This window comes from Scophthalmus maximus, chromosome 17, assembly GCF_022379125.1.
Source record: "Scophthalmus maximus strain ysfricsl-2021 chromosome 17, ASM2237912v1, whole genome shotgun sequence".
Taxonomy (NCBI): Eukaryota; Metazoa; Chordata; class Actinopteri; order Pleuronectiformes; family Scophthalmidae; genus Scophthalmus; species Scophthalmus maximus.
In genome coordinates this window covers 12,839,193-12,862,452 of record NC_061531.1, presented here as the reverse complement: position 1 = coordinate 12,862,452, position 23,260 = coordinate 12,839,193, and the positions used below count along the sequence as shown (strand labels likewise).

Genomic DNA, 23,260 nt, shown 5'->3' with positions numbered 1-23,260 from the left:
TTTTTTCATTTATTTTCTCTGTGCTCCCTGTTTCGCTGCCGGCTCGGGCACACAGCCAAGGCAGCACTCTCCCTGTCTAATTCTCCTCTCTCTCGCGGTTTATATAACTCTCCACCTATCCGTCCGTTGGTCTGACTGGTGGGAAAAAAGGACAGTATTCATCCACCTGCCAAATGAGCAGGTCTTATCACGTGGTGCACGGCCTCTACGGGAGGTGTACTAAGGGAAACACGGGAAAAAAAAGAATCTATTCTGATGCAGGAGTCAGGGTGGCGCACTGCCCGGCAGTCAAATTCAGAGGCGATAAATGTGTGAATATTGGGATGTTGCACCCTATAGGCCCTTTGAGTAATGCACTGTAACTGTGTCCCAAACACTTTCCCCCTACAAAGCCCCTTAACATTAACACAAGGCAGACCAACTAATCTGACAATTAGTGCCCCTCCCCTCCTCAAGCCTGTGCCTTTTTCCTTTTTTTCCCCCTGACACATACAATAACTAATCCTGGCCTCGGCGTAGGCAGGAGACAGACTGGTAGGGGACTCACTGAGCCATTAAAACCCCACTTTGCAGGATTGGCTCGACCCGAGGGACTAAGAGGCTCTTGATTTTGTGGGGGCAGGGGATAGGAGGCGACGCTTCCTTCCACCCATATGGTACAATCATTGAAATTAACACCAGAATTGCCAAAAGGGCTCCATGGGCGGGCTCCATTTTTTTTTTTTTTCTCGAGATCTGGTAATCGGGAACGTTCCAGGTTGCGGTGGCTGAATCTCACGGCGCTTGGTGAGTGTAAAAGCAACAGATGCATACATAAGACTGAGAGGCTCCAACTGCCACGGCGCACGCGGCCTGGAGCTCATTGTGCAAGCAGCGCGATGACGAGGGAGATGCAGGCACATGAAACGATGGGCGTGCTGACGGAGAGACGAGGAGTGGTTCTTCCTCCTCGTCTCTACAGTAACGGATGAGCGATGGATCAGTCGCTCTGAAGTGAGGCAGGTTGTCTGTGCGCCTCGCAATCAGGGATCCAGTAATCCTCTCCGTCTGTTGCTGCGAGCCCCCCTCACCACACATTTCATTAGATAAAAGTTAAGTATCCGTGTAGATCCAGCTTATCTAGTCAGCCAGCTCGCAACTATACACGCACACGCACACACACACACACACACACACACACACACACACACACACACACACACACACACACACACACACACACACACACACACACACACACACACACACACACACACACACACACACACACACGCTACAAGAGCAGCATCAGCGAGAAGGAAGTGTCTGTTGCTTGGCGATCTCTTTGAAAATCTGCTGTAGCTCCCACCGCACGACTCGCACATAAGCACACTTGCAAGCTCTCATGTACACACACACACGCACACACGCACACACGCACACGCGCACAAGCACTTTGCCACATCGAGCACAGCAGGAGGTCTATTTTGGTGTAATGAAGAGAAATGGACCGTGATGCTCCGGGGGGCCCAGTACTCAGGTGTTCCCCCAACAAGAGACGAGGGAGGAACACGCACGCCGTCGCCTGCCGTTGACTCAGCTGTAATCGGGATTAGCATCAGCGTATGTCCCTCAGCCTTCGGAGCGGCACCGCGAGGGCTCCCAGCCGGGGAGCCTCCCTCTATCGCAGGGCTACATCTGCCTGCTCCAATTGGCCCGGCCCTGGCCAGGGCTATTGTTGCCAACGTGTCGCTCACCTGGCAGCTGTCTGCAGGCACAGGGGGCCCATCCGTCACCTGCTGGACGGCTGTTGCATTCACCTTCCAAAAAGGCAGCAGCCATTATTCACCGGAGGTGGCCCCATGGGCATGTCCGTACGGCAGCGGTGACAGAAATCACTGGAAGGCGAAACTGTGTCCTGTTTGACCTTTGGTGGCCGGCACGGCAGCAGTCGAAGTAATCGGGGCCAGAGGTGGTCGTGCATCTGGGAGACTAGGAGTGCTGCTGGATCTTTTGAGTCAGCGAGAGACGACGGGAGATATTGCCGCTGATTAGATGAACCCCGGGTTGTTATTCTGCATGCTGAAGACCGAGAATGGAGGCCAAGCGTTTTGTGTTTTACATTAGCGCATGTTTGTGTGCTATTTTGACCAGCCGGGTAACACCATGTAATTTAAGGGCATTAAAGTTGTATCGATGCAAGAGGGGAAAATTTAATTTACTTTCCCCCCCTTGACCTAGAGTCGTCCACATAACGGAACACCTGAAACGGAAAACATCCAGTGATGCCGGGGGGGGGGGCACCGCAGCAGGCTGAAGCCTTTGTCTATACAAGTGTGCGAACGCAATCCACGAATCTATAGCCTCCTCCAGTCACCGTCCCCCTGCTGTCAAGAGCTCAGACCTATTGACGAGGAAGATGAAGTGGAATGGAAGATGTGAAAGGCCAGTGGTGGTTAACAGCAGGACAGTTTTGTGTTTTCTCAGACGCATTGGCCCATATGATCACAGATGAAATGAATACCCCCCGTGTTTATTTTTGCACTGAAATTGCCCGAATTGATTTACAGCAGACATTCAGACGTACGCAACCGGAGACTCAAAGGAAGTAATAACAGAAAATAGCGTTTAGTGGTCGCCTACCCACCAGGAACAGATGAACTGTCAGGAAGTGATATCCTCTTTGTAATCAGGCATGCAGAATGCCAACAAGATGATGTTGAGTAATTGGGTAGAAACGTCAGTGTTTCCTTTTATTTGAGAGAAGCTGTGAAAGGAGAGGAGTGCTTAATATATCGGCACCACTGGCCAGGAAGCTGTCAACGGAGTTTACACGAGTCTTTGAACCGTATAAAGGTTTGCCTTTTCTTCAGGTTTAGGAAAAAAGAAACACACTGTGCCTGTAACCTTTACCTTAATGACCAAAACCTTTGCTTCTTCTTCTTGCTTCTCTTTGCTTGTAGGTGTGACATTTGCCGCCAAAGGCTACTTTGATGCTCTGGTCAGAATGGGCGAACTGGCCAGTGAGAGTCAAGGATCCAAAGATTTGGGTAAGTGACTGACATACCTGATGCGCTCCATTTTTCTTTTTCTACTTTGGTCTTTCTCCGTTCTCCTGCCTCGGCGTTGGCCTCGGTCACACTGACCTTCGGCGGCACCGTCCGTTCTGTATTCAGCCACACGCTCGCGTTCGTCCAACGTTTAACTTTCTGTGCAAAAAGAAAAAAAAACGTGGCGGCGGAAGCCAAAAACCATTCAGGGCGAGTGTGTGGGTTGAGACACGAGGCGCTTTTTTAAATTAGAACTTTTGCTGAATCCTTTTTTCCTCCTAGAGCGGTTTGTTGTCAGATTGTGTCCTGGAGGAAATATGTTTTTTTTCTTTTTTTCTTTATCAATTTGTGAGCCTCCTTTTTGTCGGAGAAATCGGAGAACGACAATGGGTAAGGATGATGAGTGCAATGCTGTCAGCACCGTGAGTTGGGAGCCCAGCATCATTTATTTACGACGGTATAGAAGATGGCAACACGTTGTCATCTGAAATGAGGATTAGATTTTAGAAGGAGGCTTTTTTATATGACGGTTAGGAGTTTGCCAATTTGATGCGTTTCCCGTGTGATGTGTGTTCATTCTGTGCGGAAAATTGTGTCAGCATAGCAGATGTCAGACGTATTGCACCGTGTGTGTGTGTGTGTGTGTGTGTGTGTGTGTGTGTGTGTGTGTGTGTGTGTGTGTGTGTGTGTGTGTGTGTGTGTGTGTGTGTGTGTGTGTGTGTGTGTGTGTGTGTGTGTGTGTGTGTGTGTGTGTGTGTGTGTGTGTGTGTGTGTGTGTGTGTGTGTGTGTGTGTGTGTGCGTGTGCGGTCCCTCTACAAATAATAAGGTCAATTGGAGAAACAACACCTGGTCCTCTCGTAGTGAGTAGTTTCCTAGGTGATGGGAGCCTGTGTGAGTGTATCTGTATTTGCTGTCGCCAGCCCATGGGAAATCAGCTCCTGTTTGAAGAGATTCCCCTTTGCTCTGATTGTGCTTTCGACGTCCTTGATCTACGTAGAACGTAGCTGTTGATTCGACGGCTCTTCCGTTGCGGAGCAGCTGAGCGATTCCAGTTTGGGTTTCCTCCAGCCCGGCCGACAGAGACTGACATGAAAGTTCTCTCTGGATGTTTTATTCAGCAGGCAGCACTCTCTCCCCATCTCCCTCTCTCTCGAATCCCCATCTCTTTCGCTCAGTCGTGCAGCCCCTGTGAGCTTTTCCCATTGATTTCAGCAGTTTCACAGCTCTACCTCCATGTTGAACCGAGCGCTGCTTTACAGTAGCGGGCTCTTTCAAGGCAAACACCCCTCAGCTGAACTTGCACATGATCTCACTGACATCTGACACTAATCTCCCCTTGCGCCGACACACTTTTGGCTGTGACATCAAGGAACTATAGTTATATTAAAGGCAAAACTCATTATCAGACGCTTATACCTGTGTGTGTGTGTGTGTGTGTGTGTGTGTGTGTGTGTGTGTGTGTGTGTGTGTGTGTGTGTGTGTGTGTGTGTGTGCTGGTAGGTGAGGTCACTCCTCCTCATTTTTTGCACATATTGATGAGGGAAGTGTAGAAATGTCCGTTTTGTGAACGGCTCATATAGACAGTAGTATTGTGTCTGTGTGAGTCTGAGAACTGCATATCGATGTGCTCATCTCTTTTGTCACAATGGGGGAAACTGGAAATTGATGCCATTTTCAGCAGCTCGGCCCGGAGGAAGCTCTGCAAGGCGCTGGATATATGAAATGACTCATTCTCCCGGTCAAAACGACTCAGCACGTCTGTCTTCATATCCGACTCTTTTTGTCTGCGTTCGTCAATCTGGAGAAAAGACTGAATCGCTTTGTGCAAAAAGGTTGGGATGTAGCTCAAGGTATAAGCCTGGGTTGTTCATTGTACAGCGTACTTATCTACGCCCAACGCTCCCCTGCACACTGAGTTTTCCCAGGGGGGAGGATTGTTGCTGCTTCATTTTCCACCCAGCCAGTTTTATTTGGGGGGGACTTTGGCACACACCCTGAGGTCGGTGTCCGTGCCTTGACCTCCTCTCTGACCGCGTGCAGGGGTGGGCTCGGCGCTTCCTGTTCGACCAGCGCGAGAGCACAGACATATCCGCAGATGGGAGGAAAAGAGGGCAGGAGAGGTTAGACAAACAAACCACAGCTCGTGGGCTTAGTTTGACAACACCAGGCGGCGAGGTATTGTTTTGAACTTTATCTTGATTTAATGCAGGAATAAGCTTTTTAGATCTTCCCTTTATTAGGTTTTTTTTTTTATCCTGATCTTATTTTTCTCAAGAAATGTTGCCATGTGAAGTATGTGACTATTTTGTCTTTTGATAAAGTGCATTAATAAATAAGGTGGCTACCACAAAACCACCTCTTCTCTTAAAACTTTAAAGGTCTTTTATTTTTATAAGCCGTGGCTAGACTTAAACAGCTGTTGAAATTAAGTCATGGTTATTTATTTCCAGATTTGATTTATTTGCGTTCGTTCATTTCATTCACTCGCATAAGTGCTGTGGCCTTCATTCTCTGTATGTATCTGTTCTTCAAAGGTTTGAACCTGACCCGGGCCAAACAACAATGATAGCAATCATCACTTCCATACAGGGTTAGGAGCATACTGCTGTTAAAACACATATATATAAATTTGTTTTTTTACTCCAGTTATCGGAAGCAGGTATCGGGAAGGGAAAAATGTTATCGGACCATCTCTGTCCATCAGTTGGCATCATGTCATGTTGACTAATTATCCTAAAAAGATACCAACACCAACTTGTTTCTGTGGTCTGTTAGTGTGTGTGATATATATATATATATATATATATGATTAAACAGTATGTGCATGTGTGAGTTGGAGCTGTCGTTGCATCCCTTTTAAAGCCTGTTGATTCCATATAGGTTCTGCTGTAAGAGACGGGCTACAATTGGTCCCACCTACTCAGCTAAGAGTCGTCAGCTGCTCTCCATTTCTTTTCCTTTTTTCTCTCTCCTGTCTTTCACTCACACGCACACACGCACACACAAACATAAACATTATGGTTAAAACAGGGAAGGAAATTACTCTGTGAAATAATGCCTTCTGTTGCCGTTCTTACAATCAACACATCAACATGCACTTATAATACCCCGGCTGTATTCATTCCTTTACAACACAGTGTTCCCACTGGAATCCTCCCTTGTGTGCACACACACACACACACACACACACACACACACACACACACACACACTATGTGTGCACCCGCATGTGTTCATGCCTGTTATACTTTCATGGTTGTGCGTGTTCTTTTCTGTGCATAAAAACCTCCTGTCGTTTCTGTGTTTATGCAGCATAAGTGCTCTTTTAATCCACTTGTGTATATCTCTGCCTAAAGAGACAGAGCCCCTCTCTCTCTCTCTCTCTCTCTCTCTCTCTCTCTCTCTCTCTCTCTCTCTCTCTCTCTCTCTCTCTCGCGCCAGCCCCACTACTCCCACACACTCCCTCCCACATATCCTCCTCTGGTTGGGCTAATCATCGCCTGTCACTTTGCCACCCACACACACACACATGCATACACATGCGCGCTCACACACACACACACACACACACACACACACACACACACACACACACCTGCTCTTCCTCCCTCATCCCCCTCTCTTTGCCGTCTCTTCCTCGGTTTCTGCCACCCTCCTCTTGTATCCCCTTTGGAAGGATAGAGGGAGTGAGCACTTATTTCCTCTGTGACATGAGGTTTTCCGACCCTTCTTGGGAAATACAGGAAGTATAGAGTCTGTGGGACTGGAGATATTTATGACAATCCTAACCGAGCAGCTCATCCTCCGTTGTGCTTGCTGTTTACACACTGAGCCTGTGGCCAAGGAGGCAATTCATAGGTTTTATCGCCTTTAGATTGTTGTCATCATTCCTCCGTCTTTGTTGTGACGGACAGAGGCCCAACTTCACGAAAAGCTTTTGATATATATTTAATGAATCAAGTGAAGCATAAGCACATTATTCAATTCAGGGAGCTTTTTTAAATTGTCATTGTGCAAGTTACAGATTCACCTGAATTAAATGTGCTCGCCTCTGCATTACATAAACCAAAACATAGATATCTATTCGAAATACCAAAATATATTTGTGTATAAAAAAATAATATGAATATATACAGAATATGTATCGGTGTAATACTGTATTTTCAACATGAAGGTACAAATACAGATATAGATAGCACACAATAGTTTAATAATACGACTCAAATTCAAACAAATAACTTAGTTTGAATTCATTTAGATGCATGTTACTTATGGCAGTTGTGTTTTACAAAGTCAGCGACCCGCCTTCAACCATTATCCATGATTTTACCATCTAGACAGGGGCGTTAAATTCGAAAGGTTTACCCATATTATTTCTCTAATGTTTTGGCGTCATGACTACCCATTCAGTGTGGCTGGCTAGTTTTCTCCCATTTTGCATTTGCTAAGAGAAGAGCGATAGCCTGGTTAACTGACCTGATAGGTCTAAGAGGACGAAACATTGCTGCCACAATGCACAAACATAAAGATTTTTTTTTACCATATAATCTAGACAGAAACAAAAAAAGTTGGTGTACAAGACCCAATTTGATGCATCATCTTTGTCCTGTGTTTGAATATAATGCACTGGCGCAACAAGATACTACGACTGTGACACCCCACGTACCGAGGGAAGATAGGATTCTGGCCTCAGGCCTGTTTTACGACGCACTGGTATGATCAGCTTGCTCCTTTTGAGTTTCCTCAGGTGAAGCAGAGTTGAGAGCGGCTCTGTGCACGGCTGGGTGTGTTCCGCGTGTCTCCTCCTACAAGGCTAGTGTTTCACTGTTGGAGGAGACAAAACTCTTGAGTACTACCCTGATTCTTAAGCATTGATTAGCGCTGACCTAATGCATTAAGGTATGTTACATTGAACAAATGGCTTTCCTTCATCCAGTCCTCTCCTCAATGATAAGAAAAACTCCTTGAGGCTGAAGTCTGTTTAAAATTTAAAAAAAAAAAAAAAAAGCCTGAACAGGAATGTGAAGTGTTTACACTTCAACCTCCCCAGCCAGAAGGAAATCCAATATCTCTCTCCCGCAACCTCGCTAATTGCCACCATTTTAATAATAACACATGTATGATTCAGCACAAAGATGCGTCTTATGGGAAATTACATGCATTAGGCCATATTAAACTGCGCTAAAGCAATGGATTGCTTTAGTTGCTGCTGGGGGGAGAGGGCCCATGGGGGAAAAGAGGCCTTCCCACCCAGGGAAAGGTTCACAGAGGGGAAAAATGAGGCGGCAAACTGATGTAGTTAATTTATCTGGGTGTCAAATATCTGCTGGTAAATGGCCGTCAATCCACCTACAATGTCTGGTGGTAGGAGCAGGGGTCAGCGGTGGTGTTACGTCTGAGCTGGAAGGGGCAGCCACCACCACGACACATACTGTAAACATGCTCTCTCTGTTTCCCCTCTCTGTCTCTTTGTCTTCAGTCTGGCCCACCTCTCTCTCTCTCTCTCCTCCTCCTCCTCCCGCACCTGCCCCTGTTTAAATGAGAGCAGAGGAACTCTTTTCTTAGCTCCGTGCCACCATCCCAGGGGTCGCTGCCTCCCCCTGCTCTATTTCTGAGGCACGCGCTGCATGATGGGAAGCCAGTGGCCCCCACACTATCGCGCTACACACGTTCACATTGCCCTTCATTTGTTCATGGCAGTGACATGTGCTGGAGGTGAGCTCAGACACCGCTGGGATGACACGGACGAGACGACTCCCTCTCCCAGATACACACACACACACACACACACACACACACACACACACACACACACACACACACACACACACACACACACACACACACACACACACACACACACACACACACACACACACACACACACACACAGTGCACACTTGTCAGAATAATTGATGTATTAAGGTTCTGCGCCAGTTAGGTTGGCATGCAGCAGCACAGAGCACCACAGTCGCTGCCATGCCAATGTGAAAGAGCCAGTATGTTCACATGTTTGGGTGATTTGGTATCATGATACATGCAAATGTGCATTCTGCAGATATGTGGATATTAACGCATCTGTTCTTTCGTGACTAAGAGCCCCTCGGATAATCTGCAAGTCATTTCTGTCGTGGAAAAGAGTGAGAATGTCCTGATTTCATCGGCATTTTACTCCCTAGCTGTGTTCCCAATCGAATGTGATTGTGTGATAGTTGCAGTTTTTTTTAAATTTGTTTCTTTAAAAAAAAAAAAAAGATTCAACCCTGCACTTACTGCACCAGTTTAGGCTGCCTACTTTGAAATGAGTTCAAATTCAAACTGAGAGCTAATCCACTGCACATCCACCTACAACTGCGACCTGCAGACAATCGCACAGTGCTAGCTGTAAATCATGCCGTATCCACGGCCCCAAGGCCCCCCAACGGTGCTTTACTGTCTACCTGACTCTAAATGAGACCATAAAGAACATCGTTCAGTATTGAAGAAGACTTGAAACTGTAGATTAACTCCTCAGGAAAACAAAATGTTTACTTACGTTATGAATCCGGTGAGGAGTAGAGTCATTTTCTCATAGACTTCTATAGAAACTGGCTTCTTTTTGACAACTAGTGGAGTCGCCCTCTGCTGGTGATTCAAGAGAACACAGGTTTCAGGGCACTTCTGCACTGGCTTCACTTTCCACACCGCGAACATGCGTCCACTGTTATTATAAACAGTCTGTGTGTGTGTGTGACCTGATTTAATGACCAAGTGCTCTGTGCAATGTTAGAAAGCCATAAAGACACAGAAAATGTGTGAATCACCAGGCTGTCAATTCTCCCCCCTCCCTCTCTAATGCATACTCAGACTTGAACACCCTCTGCGTGTGTGTGGAGTTTTGTCACTCAGCCCCTCCTTGAATCTCCATGCCTCAACAGGTAGCTGCATGACTCTGCCGTTTTTCTTATTGCCTCCACTCAAGTGCAAAGCACTGTTGAACCGTTGATCCAGCTTTGGAGAAAACGGCGCTCGTCGTTAAGGCTTAAAATGTTGCACGAGTTCACAGTTCACGGTTTCTCTTACACCGGGATATGTCTTGTTATTACTGTATCCCCCGGGGGGGATTTTCCCCAGTCACTCCCGCTCTTGGGGGCTTCATGTGTGCTGCTCTTTCCGTCTGCCTAATTTTTGTTTTCTTACCCCCCATAGATCTTTTTTAAAAAACGATTCCGCTCTCGTCCTCGCCCTCATTTGACTTTCTCCCTCCCTCCTCTCTCTCCTCGTGTTCCTCCCGAGTTTGTCAAATAAGTCAAAGTGCTTGTAATTCACCGTTTGTGCTGTCGGTGACACGGAAAAGCCGATAGGGGTTTTGGTGCTGCAGCAGTCAAAGTTTCTCTCAGGAGACATATTTTTCGTTTTCACACACACACGTCTAAGTCATAACCCGCGGCAGCTTTGTGCAGGTGTCTATTGAGTTAATAACCACATATAATGTACAATGAAATCCTGTGTCAGTCACGGGAAACTAAACTGTGAACTAAAACAAGTTTATAATGCGTGCGATTTTAGCTTTTATCCACATCTCGTGACCCCAGCAATGTGATACATGAACCAGCCCACTGAAATATATGGATGTGGAACAATCAGCAACTCTGTAACTGGATTGTTACATGCTGCAGTTTAAGACAAATCAGCTATGCAGGGCATAATAATCAGCTTATGGATAATTAAATAGAGAAGGAATTCTTGTGTTGGAGATCAGAAACATTAGGAAATGTTTTGTTAATGTTTGCTTTTGTTTTTAGCTTCATGATTGATTTAGCCCAAATACATGGCCATTTACTCCAAAACTGGAATTTCATATCTGGGTTGTCTGCTCTTATTCTAAGCTTCTTTGATAACTGGGCATTAGAAGTTAATGCAATTTATTATGATGTTCGTTGTAATTATTCTGACTGATTTCAAAATCTATTGCTCCCATCTTGCTATGCTTACATGTTTTCTTTTTATCTTTGTTAAAATGGCGAGATGTCTTCAGGTATTTACAGGCACCAGAGGAATAGCCGTATCAACACTTATTATCAAAAACTGCTCTGTTTATGGTTTAGCTTTTTTTTTTGTGGTTGCTGTTATTAAATCTACTGTGGCTGAAGCAAGTGGAACAGCAGCTCAAAAGCAGGCCAAGCTACCAGATGGGTGGGATTTGCTGTGTACTGCACAACATTTTCCGGCAGACAATGCGTGAAGGCCGACCTGAGAGCTCCTCAGAATAAGTGTCAAGATTACCAGCAACAGCTCGTTGGCCCACTTCAGTTATTCCTCCCGTTAAAGCCTTCGTAATGGCCCAAATGCCTGACACCATTGCTGGACTAACTTATTTATAGGCTACTAGGTTTGAAGAGCTGCGATGGCTGAGCATTAAAAGTTAGTAATATGTCACATATCAATAGTTTTCTTCCTGTGAGAGGCGTTCTGAAGGAGCAATGTCATCCGGTTTACTGAGCGACTAAGTGTACGCGCTTGTTTATTAGAGCAAAAAGCATAAACTGTCACTTCCATGTTGTGCTTTCACAGGGAGTTCACCCGACAAACGCACACATGTACACGCTCACCCAGACTCGCAGCTATTACCTACATCTCGCACATTATCTCCTTGTTTGTTTCCCTCGCGACTTAGCTCACCGGGTAGGCAGGCATTTACACCGCTGCACTTTTCAGTCACACACACACACACACACACACACACACACACACACACACACACACACACACACACACTCACACACTCGCGCGCCCGCGTCCTTTGCACAGACTCACCAGGTGGGACGTTCTCCCCAGGGAAGTGCAGACGCTGATGTAATGATAGCTGATAGTAGTACGGGTGGGGATCTTTTCAACGAGCATTCTGTAACGCAGCACTTTGCAGCTGCTGCCCCTCGTCTTGCAGACTTCTCCCATGGCAACGACCCCAGCATTATCCCGCTTCCATGACAACCCGTAGTGAATCCGGCTTGACCTTCACCAGTGATTCAGTGTCTCCACATCCACCTCCATCCTCTCCCTCCCTCCATCTCTGTGTCTCTTGTTCTCTCTGTTCAACACTGCGAACTTCCACTTTTTTTCCTGCTCCATAGCCCACATTCTGTTATTCTGATTTGTTTTTCTCTCTCTCTCTCTCTCTCTCTCTCTCTACCTGTGTGGGTGTATCACCGCTGCTGTTACACAAGCAGTGGAATACATCTACACAAGCTGATGTCATTCTTCAGGGGGACAGTCTGTTCATATGCACCACAGTCCCGTGTCCGTGCCTCCTGCTCTGACTCAGTGCTTTAAGCTCACAGGCATGTGGCTGCTTGTTGCCGTGCTGCAGGTGCAGATCAACCCGAGCTCACCTCCCAACAAAGGAACTTTTGTCTTCTCTCAGCCGGGGACACGGGCGCGGCTGACGTGAGCTGGGAAATATTGATACAATAATGACAAGTCTTTATTGAGTGTGTTACTGTTTACTGCGTGGTGTGCGTGGTTGTGCATCTGCGTGCTCCGGAGCTTGTCACTGTGGCTATCGACCTGTCTGTCACGTCGCTCTCTTTGCTGGTATGCGGATATCTTTGAGAGGCTGGTAGCTCTTATATCAACAGGTTGTGTCATGCCTGCCAAATATTTTCCTCCATGAAACAATGACATTGCACAACACGTTCGCAGTTTCCATTTCTATGCCTCCTTATCGATTCCTGATTTAAATTGTTCCTGCTGCTTGCAGCCCGAGGAGGTTGCAGTCCAACTTGCTGGTACTGTTGTTGTGCAATATGATATCGAAGTTGCCATGGTAACTATTTGCATCTCCAAAGTGTGATTTTTTTTTTTTCTCTCTCTCTCTCTCTCTCTCTCTCTCTCTCTCTTTCATGCTTTGGCATTGTACATTGTGCAGTAATCATTCTGCAGATGACAAGATGAGATCCGCCGCTGTGTGTGTGTGTGTGTGTGTGTGTGTGTGTGTGTGTGTGTGTGTGTGTGTGTGTGTGTGTGTGTGTGTGTGTGTGTGTGTGTGTGTGTGTGTGTGTGTGTGTGCGTGCGCGTGCGCGTGCGTGTGCGGTATACAGTAGTGATGGCTGCTTTATTTAATTTAATTGATCCAGCTAGTTGGAGCTGCCAGCAGAGTGCCAGGGTTTCTAAGCCTGAAGGGCTGTGATCTGGGATGAGTATCTCTAAGCTGCTTTGCAGGCCTGCTGGGAAGTGACAGGAGGCTTTGGCCTGCGTCTGCTCCTGTGAGGCGCACAATCAGCAGCCAGGTTACACCACGGGCACAGGGCCTGGCTGTCTGGGGTGTTCAGGAATAAAAGGGGGCAGTGAATGCACTGAATTTTGCATCTAATGAAGAACAAAAAGTAAAACATACAAAAAACACACATTTCAACAACATGGTTGAAATAGCATTTAACCTGATAAGCAAAAATTTTAAATTATTTTCCATGTTATATATGCTAAGTAGTTATATAGTATTATAAAGGGATGCACCGATGACGATACCAGTATTGCGTCCGATACTGTGCTCATGTACTCGTACTTGTACTCATAAAACTACTCCGATACTCCAGCACCAGATACCACGACGGCAACATAGCGTCCTCTAGACAATTGAGCAGGTTGGGGCATTAACGGAGGAGGACCAATGTCAGCAATTTTGATCATAATATTTCATGCTACCAGCACAAGCTTTACAGCACATACAAAGCCGTTTCTTCTTTTCAAGCAGTGGCAAGAACTCATATCAGTTCTCAGTATCGGCAAGTAGCTAAATGTATGTACTTGTAAAAAAGAGGTATTGGTGCATCCCTAGTACTATACAGGTAAGCCCTTGCTTCTTTTTTTGTACCACACCTCTTAAGGAATATTAATCTTTCATTGTTCGACTTAATGCAAATGCTTCACTTTAGCGCTCCATTTAGCATTCATTAGCAGTATTTAAAACACTTAACACGTTTTGTAGGACACGCTATGATGAAAGTGTTAAGCAGATATAAATGTTTATGAATATTTTTTCATACGAACTACCTATGTGGTCACGTCATCATAGGAGAGATTATAATTGTTGTGCATATATAAACGTGAAATGTTTCTCGTCTGCTTGCGGCCACATCATGGTGCCTCACGAACCAGTTGTTTGACTTTATTACAAACGGCTTATAAATGTTAAAATGTGGGGTTAGTGATACCAACTTTGCAGAAATATGATCAGGTTAATTACTGTGCACATTGTATTTTCACTCTTTTGAAGCTACAACATGCTTTGCTGCCTTTATGTCCTTTGTCCCCTCCCTCCCTTTTCTTCTTCTTCCTCCTCCATTACGGTCACTTCAGTTTCAGTTTCGTCTGTCTGCAGCAAATTGCATTTGTTATGTGCCGTCTGTTGGGACGGAGACCGCTCCACAGCTCTTTGGTGTAAAGTTTGTAAAGTTTGTTTGTTTCTGGAAAAGCTGGGTTGAGATTTGCAGCTTTCAAGAGAGGACAGAGAAAAATCTGATATGCACAGTTTGGTGTTGCACTTCACTGAGCAACTCCTACTCAGCCACAAATGTCCACAAGTTATTTTAAGTAGTAGTTATTATTTGTCTAATCTATTTTAATATAGATATATATTTATTTTTATTAATATATTTGCTGTTTACCAGATTTCCTACATACAATTAAACTGGTATTCAAAGGCAGTTGTCACAACATTCTTCCGTGTATTACTGGTCACTTGAATTTCTCACACTATAATCAATATGCATTCAATTTAATGTTATTGAAGTATGTTTTTTTTATGAATTGAATGCAATCACTACAAATTAATTCCAGATATTGTAGGTTTTAAGATGTCAGAAGGAGCTAAGTATAAAGGGGCTTTGGATCTTCTGGGTCAGGGAAATGTGTGTGTCTCATTCTTCTGTATATGTAGATCTCACGCTGTGTTTCCACCAGGTCTCTGTTTCTCTGTGTCCTTCACTCAACGTAGCTCTCTGTGTTCCTTTTTCTTGACAATGCACTGCATATTCAGAAGAGGCAGCCTGTAGGTATATGAAAATGAAACACTCTCACTGTTAGCTGCATGACCCTCCATATCTCTTCCCCCCCTTTTTTAAAATTATTATTCCTTGTCTACTCCTTGTATTGTTAAGACTTAAATATTTAAATTTTTTCCCCCTCTAGTAATCGCCGTGCCTTTATGTTAAGTAAAACCGAGAAAGGAAGGCAATGGGGTTGATCTCCACGAGACATCATTACTTACACGCCTGAAGCACCAGAATTTAATTTGAAAGAATTTTGTTTCCTTCACGTCACTGTCTTATTTCCTCTTCATTTTTCCTCACCTGCCGTTTCATTGTTATGTTTTCTGTTATCTTGTGCCAAAAAAAAAATAAAAATAAAAATCCCCCCTTTCCTCTTGTTTTTCATTGTCCCAGTTACAATTCACTTGTCCTGTATGTTTATGTGTCTTGTGTTACTGCATGAGCATTGCACGCTGGCGTCTCCCCTCCACTCCTCTCTCTTTTGCTTTTCTCGTTTCGTCTGATTCTCTCTGGTTTCTCTACCTTCCTCCTCTCTGTGTCCTCCTGCTGTTGAAAATGCTTGTGCCGTCGAGTGTTGTTGATGTGTTTTTTGCTCCCTTTCTCCCTCTGTGCAGGGGATGTGCTGTTCCAGATGGCTGAGGTCCACAGACAGATCCAAGTGCAGCTCGAGGAGATGGTTGGTATTCTGAGCTCAAAGGGTTTTCTGTTTTTTTTTTTTTGTTTGTTTTGTTCTCCGACACTACAGCACACTTTCTAAAACTTGAGATATGTAAAAAGGTTATATAATGCAATATTTTACCAAGACTTTGCACATGACTACAAGCTACGAACAGTAATTTCTTTTAATTTGGCACCGTGGCCCGTACCTCCTGATGCTCCTTAATAAGTCTGCAGCCTCGACACAGACTCGTCCCCGAGCTCTCCAGCTCCTCTGGGCGGTACACGGAAAACATGACAATTAAAACCGACATGAACCCGCATTGAACGAACAGCCTCGCTGACCTCGTGTTAATCCCAACTGCAAACTCAGGAGGTGGCTGGCCAAGTCGAGGAAGTTAATTGAACAGTGCGGCATTCTGGGTAACTTGGCTTGTTTTACAAGTCAACCCCGCAGCCAATACACTTTTAGCTTAAAGTAGACTCTATGTTTTTGCCGTTTGCTCAATTCATTACTCTCCTGTGGCAAAATATCAATTGATCGATATGATTTAAGTGTGGAGTAAATAGGTGCTTTGTTTCATGTAATGCACAGATATTGAATGTTCCATGTTAAAACCACCAAAAATCAATGAATTTGTTTCCATTAATGAAATCGACTGAGGAAGGGTCATGGTAAACTATCCCAGGAAAATAAAATATTATTTTGTTACAATATACACCAGTGAGCCCCAGCACTTAAAACCAGCTGCCTGTGTTATGTCAGAAGATGATAAATTCATTTCAGTTGTATAATTCTAAAAGCCAATCTCTCAGGCAGGTCAGTTCGGAATTCAATGACTAACTGTTGTGTCAGTGATGTGCGAGCTGAGAGGGTTCACAGGCGAGGAGGACTGTGGGTCAAACATTTAACGCTGAGTTGACTCACACAGCAAATTATTGAATGTCTTATTGATCTGCTGTGAACTCATTATGAGCGTTTCTATATGAGTATCAGTTTTTGCCATTGACTTGAATCTCACTAAGATGTTTCTGTGCTTTCTCCCCCCCAGTTGAAATCCTTCCACAACGAGCTGCTCTCGGAGCTGGAGAAGAAGGTGGATCTGGATAGTCGCTATCTGACTGTGAGTATCCGATTGGCTGGCTTCTCCCGTCCAATGAGTGCACTCCACATTCGAGCTCATCTCAGCCGCTTGTGTTACGTTGTGTGTTCAATCAACATCTCTCTTTAAGTTTTGACTGATAACAGTGACGGAGGTGAAACGGTGTGTGTGTGTGTGTGTGAATTAACATCTGGATCAAAGCCCGTCTCTGACACAATTAGAGGATGCGTCTGTGGGCTGGGGGGGGATGCTTTGAAATAACATTCCACGTCTACCCTAGACCGATTATAATAACCCCCTCTTGGAAAATGTATGTGTGTGTGTGTGTAAGCGCCGTGGAGCTGGTCTACATGTGATATCTTTAGAATGAGTGGGTTGCTGCCTGAGTGTGGAGCAGCACTGCGTGTGTGGTTTTGGGGGATGGGATGATATTGCCATACATTGTGTTGTATTGTACTGTACTGGTGGAAGGACCATGTCACGAGCTGCTGTGGCCCACTCACTCACTCAGTCGCTCACTTTTGCTTTTACAATTAAATAAAAACAGGAGAGTTACTGACAAAAGATGCAGATGCAGTCATATAGATTTAAATTTTGACACATCTGCCAAATTTGTGTTTGCTGTCTAAAATTGGTATGAAAAAAGATGGGAAAATGTTCCATGCTTCCAGATGCATCAGCCATTTCCCACATTCCTATCTGTCCCTGAGGTTTTAACAGCCATTACTTTTAATGAATTTCCTACAGATCCGCTGCAGTGATAATGGCAATCATTTTGCTTCAGACTTTGTGAATTAATCATCTAAAATTTTCACCCGGTTTTCGAAAAGAACTGAAGAAAAAGCCTGCTGATTTTGTATTTATTTTTTTCCCTTTCCAGACAGAAGTGCATGTGATGTTCCCAGCGGTGCATCTCTCTCTGTTCTCCCACTACCTCTGTCTTTTCTTCTCTCTTGTCTTATGTACAGTAATGGCTCCTGCACTCTCTAGTCATTACACAGGAGGTCAGAATTCAGCATGAACCTTAAAAAGACAAAAGAAAAGAAAAAAGTGAGGAGAAGCATTTGTGTGCACTAGTATAGCCAAGGGATTGAGAGTCGTGCGTACAGGTGCTGGCCCCAAACGTCAACCGGCTTCTGATTGGTTAATTACAGGAGGAACATTCCCGCTCGATGAGGCAGATGGGCGGGATATTATCTTCTTTAACCAATGTGGCCCTGCAAACTAAAAGAAAACTTTTAGCCAGCTGTATATTCTCTAATCGATACTTTGATCTATGAGCTGGGGACTTTCCTCCAGTTTCTGGGGAGTCATATTGTAAATCTGAATTGCAGAGCAACACATACGGCCTTGGCTCCTTTACCCGGAGCGAGTGAAAGAAAGGGTTATTTTGTTAAAAAGACAACATCCTTTAGTCCATTTTGTGTGCAAACTAAACAATGGTCAAATCAATATTTAAGAGAAGACGTGGAGAAATTAATAAATAGTAGATAAAGCTGACATGGACATTTCCAGCTTAGTTTGTGACTGTGAGGCCTTCAGTTGTTGTCAAGGTTTCCAGTACAGCTCAGTACTCCAGGAGTCATCATCCGCGTTATGAAATCCCAAAAAAGTGCATGTGTCATAGTCCTTCATAGTCTTTCAGCGCCGACACCAACTTCTCTCCTGCTCCTTTTCAGCCGACTGTTGCCTAGAGGATACCTACCTACATGCTCGCCGTCTTGCACTATGCAAATGTGGGTGTTGAACCCTCGTGCACAAGCTCCTCTTCTCCGCCAATTTTGGCCTCGTACAGAAAACACACGAGCTTTGTCACACCAGACACGGTTACTATAGCAACAGAGCTGATACAGCCCGGAAGTTGTTTATTTTTTTCTCGATAAGTACATAATTAAACAAGCAAATGAAATAAAATTAATTAATGAGCTCTGGCTGTATAAAAGGACTAGGCCATGTCATTTAGCTTGATCTACATATTACGCATTTGATCTTTTCTTTTCTTTTCTTCTTTTTCTTTTTTTACTCTGCAGGCAGTGCCTGATTTTCTATTCTTTTCTCGACCCTGGGGAAATCAACTTGAAATCGCCATGAGATGCATAATCAATCTGAACGGATGTTTGGAAGACACAATCAGGAGTTATATTGCCGCAAAATCAAACCCGGAAGACGACTGATGTACAAATATGGAGCTTTTAGATGATCTTAGATAATAGCTGGTTCCTTATCTCTCCAAATGCGCCGTTCAACGGGCCGAGGGGGGCTCCTTGCAACTGCAGCAATCGCACACAACAGTGATATACACTCATAATATCCAAAAAGGTCAGAGATAGTCCTTGATCCATATATCCAGCGAGTCTGAAGCGTCTGCGAGATGTTTTCCCCCGCTGCATTGAAATGAGTTGAATTCAGTAGGGGTTAGTGAGGTAGGAACTGCTGTAAAAACATCTGGCAAAAGGTTGCTAGGCTGTCACGTGTCTGCCTCCTCTACGCCCCTAACCCTGCCTGTTTTAATCAGTGGTCCTATCTCTGTGCTTTGCCTGTTGCCCCACGTAGGCTGCCCTCAAGAAATACCAGGTGGAACACAAGAGCAAAGGGGAGAGTCTGGAGAAGTGCCAGGCTGAACTGAAGAAGCTGCGCAGAAAGAGCCAGGGCAGCAAGAACCCCTCCAAGTACGGAGAGAAGGAGATGCAGGTGAGTCCCTCGCTATTACATTAGTGCCCAGATTTATACAAAAATTAGAATGTAAATATCTGATATCGAAAGGGATTGGTTACATTTCAGTCGTGAGTGACACGGTGAAATACCCAGGCGTGACTTTTTCAATTTGTAGAAGATTAAGAGTCTCAAGCCAGTTAATAGCAGCAGACTTTGTGCGCATGTGGGTGAGTGTTGGATTAGATATATATTCGTGATCCTCGGTGCAAAATAATGACTTTATTCTTCATAAAAGTAAAGAGAATACACAACATAGCAAGGATGGGGGTGGAGGCGGTGGCGACGAGGTGCCCTGAGTGGGAAGGCAAGTGGTTTGATAATGGTTTTGTGCCCTTGCCAACATCCGCACGCACGCACGCACGCACACACACACACACACACACACACACACACACACACACACACACACATACAGCAGGCACACACACACACACTACACTAATCGATGTACTGGAACAGTCCGCATTTACTTTAGTGCGTCCAGTGTGTTTTCGTCACACAGCTTCGATCAGGGTTTTTTAACTAAACGAATAAGAGCACAGTGTGTGTATACAGCACAAAGCAGCCGACTCCAAAACCCAGAGTGGACTAGAAAAAGTAACTGAAGTCACTTAACCTTCAAAAATAAAATGCAACTCACAGGAGAATTTTATTTTAAGTAGTTAGAGCAGTAGAAGTTGTCGTGTCTTCTTCTTAATGTTCCTAAATGTACACTTGATGATGGCATTTTTAAGTTTGTATTTCAGGATTGTTTCATGTGTTTTGGTTCAGAAGGTTGAAGGTTGGAGGTGGAAGTTCCCGAGTTCCTATTTGAAATGTATTATGCTGTTGCCATTTGCTGTGCGGATCGTTCTTGTATAATTCCGTTGAACACAAACAGAGTAAAAGGCGTGGCATGACGTGGCGTTTGCGGCGTGACTCGGCAGCCAGAGGGTGTGTTTGTGGAACTGCTTAAGCATATCGATTAAATGCTCGAACGCTTTTATCTACAATAATGTAAAGTTGCGACAGCTCCAGTCTTCGGGGGTCGAACGACCCACGTTTCGAACCCATCAAACCGAGGCAGTCGCCTTAAAAAATCGCAGAGCAAACGAACCACGGTGTTTACTTTGGTCGTCGCCATTCATGTGATTACTTCCGCGGCGAGGCGAACTCCCACCGAGCAGCTCAGGTGAAATGAATATTGATGAGTTGAAATCAACCTTCAGTGATTCACATTTTGTTTTCCATCACTCCACCGCCTGCCTGACAGGAGACCGAGTGACTGTGCGCCGCTCGTACGCACATGCCCGTGAAGACTCTCCGTCTCTGTATCAACCTGCTCCTGTAGGCCTCCGCTGTGGCGTTGTTCATCACAATTTATTTGTTCGTGTGTGTGCTGATAAAACGGAGGAAAAATTGGCGAAAGACAGTGCCACTTATTGTCACTGGTAGCTGCGAGTCTGACCGCCTGGAGGGGTAGAGGCATAAACCTCAGGCGAACAGGTCACGGCTTGCAGAGTAACTGCTGCGCTGCTGTTGGGTCCTGCCGGGAAGCGTGGTGACAGAGTCAGAGCGATGGCCGGAACAGGAACCTGATACGGCCGACACTTGCGGATACTGTGGAGAGTTTGTTGGGCATGAAAACTTTGCTCTTTGCTGCTCAGGTCCCAGAAGAGAACAACTCATCTGTGCAGAGTTTATCTCTCTCAAACACACACACGCACACACACACACACACACACACACACACACACACACACACACACACACACACACACACACACACACACGAACACACACACACACGAACACACACACACACACACGAACACACACACACACACACACACACACACACACACACACACACACACACACACACACACACACACACACACACACACACACACACACACACACACACACACACAATGGCCTTTTTTTCTGCGCCTTGGCAGTGTTGGATTGGTTCGACTGCTGTGTCACATTGAGTTTGTTCCACTGTGTCAGGGATGGCATGGGGGGATGTTGTATGAAGTGTCACCTTTAGGGTGTCAAGAGTTGACGGTCTGGGTTTGTGTGGAGCTGGGGTTTGAACTAAGGGCGCTGTTTGAGTGCACCAAGCCAGTAAATCTCAGTCAAGAACGGCAAGTTGTTTCATGTTCCCGTCTGTCTGCGACTGCCTCGTGTGCTGAATAATTAAGCCTCTGTTAGGTTTCCAGTGCGAGATGAAGCACACTTTGATGAACAGGAGCGGGCTTATACGCGAAATCCCTTATTGCAAATCAGTCTGAGTTTGTCCAGAAATAAGTGAGATTTCTTTTTTTTTGTTGGGACCAAATACAAGTAAAAACATATCAGAGGATGTTCGTTACGCCTCAAAATAATAACATGAGGCTCTTGAGAAGTGGTACTCATTTGAAATCTGTCTCGACGAGATGTGAAAGGCTAATACGGCGATTGATTGTCCTAATGGTTGTGTAAGAGGGAAGGCACACACCTTCTGTGGCTCTACCCTATAGGTGGTTAATATTTCATCCGTTCAAATTTGGCTTGATGGTGACGATCAGACGTGTCAACGTGGGAACTGTTAATTTCCACAGAAGAGCGGAAGGAACTTGAGTAATTATGTTTCCAGATACACTGGTGCGGCTGTAGCGCCAGTTAAAATCCTATTTGAACACACGCACCGAACGAAAGTCTAGAGTTCTTGAAAGACATTTCGTTCAATGTCACGGGGACCGTAATGCCATATTTCATTGCCAGCAGTTGTATGTTGTATGAAGAAAGTATTTCGCTGTGTGGACCCTCAGTAGATGTGGCGACAAAGCGACTTAGCACAGCCAAAAAAATAACCCAATCATGTTCAACCCCAATGGACACACGGAGTCGTCGAATTACTGCAAGGTCTTACTGAGGCTGTGTGACTGATCACCTGGGCCCATCTGTGCAGAGCAGAGAGGCTCGGGACTAATATCGCACAGTCGGTGAGCAGTCAAAAGGAAAATCAATCTCCCTTTCCCATCTCCAGCCCGCTCACTTTCACTGATTATATCACGGCTGTGAGCGAGTTAGAGAGGAGTCAACTCGTTTGCGTGCGCGGGTCCTCGGGAGAGAGCGACGCACGGCGGCGGACGTGGCCCTGCGCTTCACACCGACCACCATCCATCCGGCCGCAGAAAGGCTTAGCTGGTGACCAGCTAAAGATTTTAAAGTCTGATTATTTCTACTTTCTTCCAGATGGGTTGAAGGAAGCTGAGAAAGTACAAGTAAAGTTTCTATGGCGAGCTCAACATTCCGTTGAGCACACTCCTCCTCCTCCTCCTCCTCCTCCTCCTCCACATCTGTGTTATTTCAACAGATGAGAGGCACTGGCTTCTCGCCCTCTTTTTTTATCTCCTCACTTTTCATTAAAAAGTAAAGCATGTCTGAGCGCAGTCCGGCAGCGGACACAGATGGCGGCCACATTTCATTGATCGTCCATCCTTCCCTCTCCCTCCTTCTCTCTTGCTCTTTTCGCCGTTGTATCTCCCACTTCCCTTTGTCCGTGTCTTTGTCATCTGCCCCGTTCTCCCCCGCCTTTGGACACTTTCACCGTGCCATCTCTTCAATGGGGGAAAAAAAAAAACAACCTTCCCAAAATGCTAATCAGCTCATTATGTAGTTCAGCGGAGTCGACCAAGGTGCCAGAGAAAAGGGGTTTCATCTAGATGAACTCCTTTGCACTGTATGGGCTGTTAATAA

At 45.3% G+C, this 23,260-nt stretch overlaps 1 protein-coding gene across 5 annotated transcripts in view; it reads left to right on the top strand.

The window, feature by feature from the left end:
• The window catches only part of baiap2a (BAR/IMD domain containing adaptor protein 2a), a 49,523-nt gene that overhangs the window by 13,006 nt on the left and 13,257 nt on the right, over positions 1–23,260 (top strand). For all 5 annotated transcript variants that reach the window (XM_035614763.2, XM_047328012.1, XM_047328010.1 and 2 more), the window contains exons 3-6: positions 2,943–3,029; positions 15,674–15,735; positions 16,769–16,840; positions 19,373–19,510. In XM_035614763.2, coding sequence (XP_035470656.1) covers positions 2,943–3,029; positions 15,674–15,735; positions 16,769–16,840; positions 19,373–19,510 — 359 coding nt within the window. The remainder of the gene's footprint in view (positions 1–2,942; positions 3,030–15,673; positions 15,736–16,768; positions 16,841–19,372; positions 19,511–23,260) is intronic.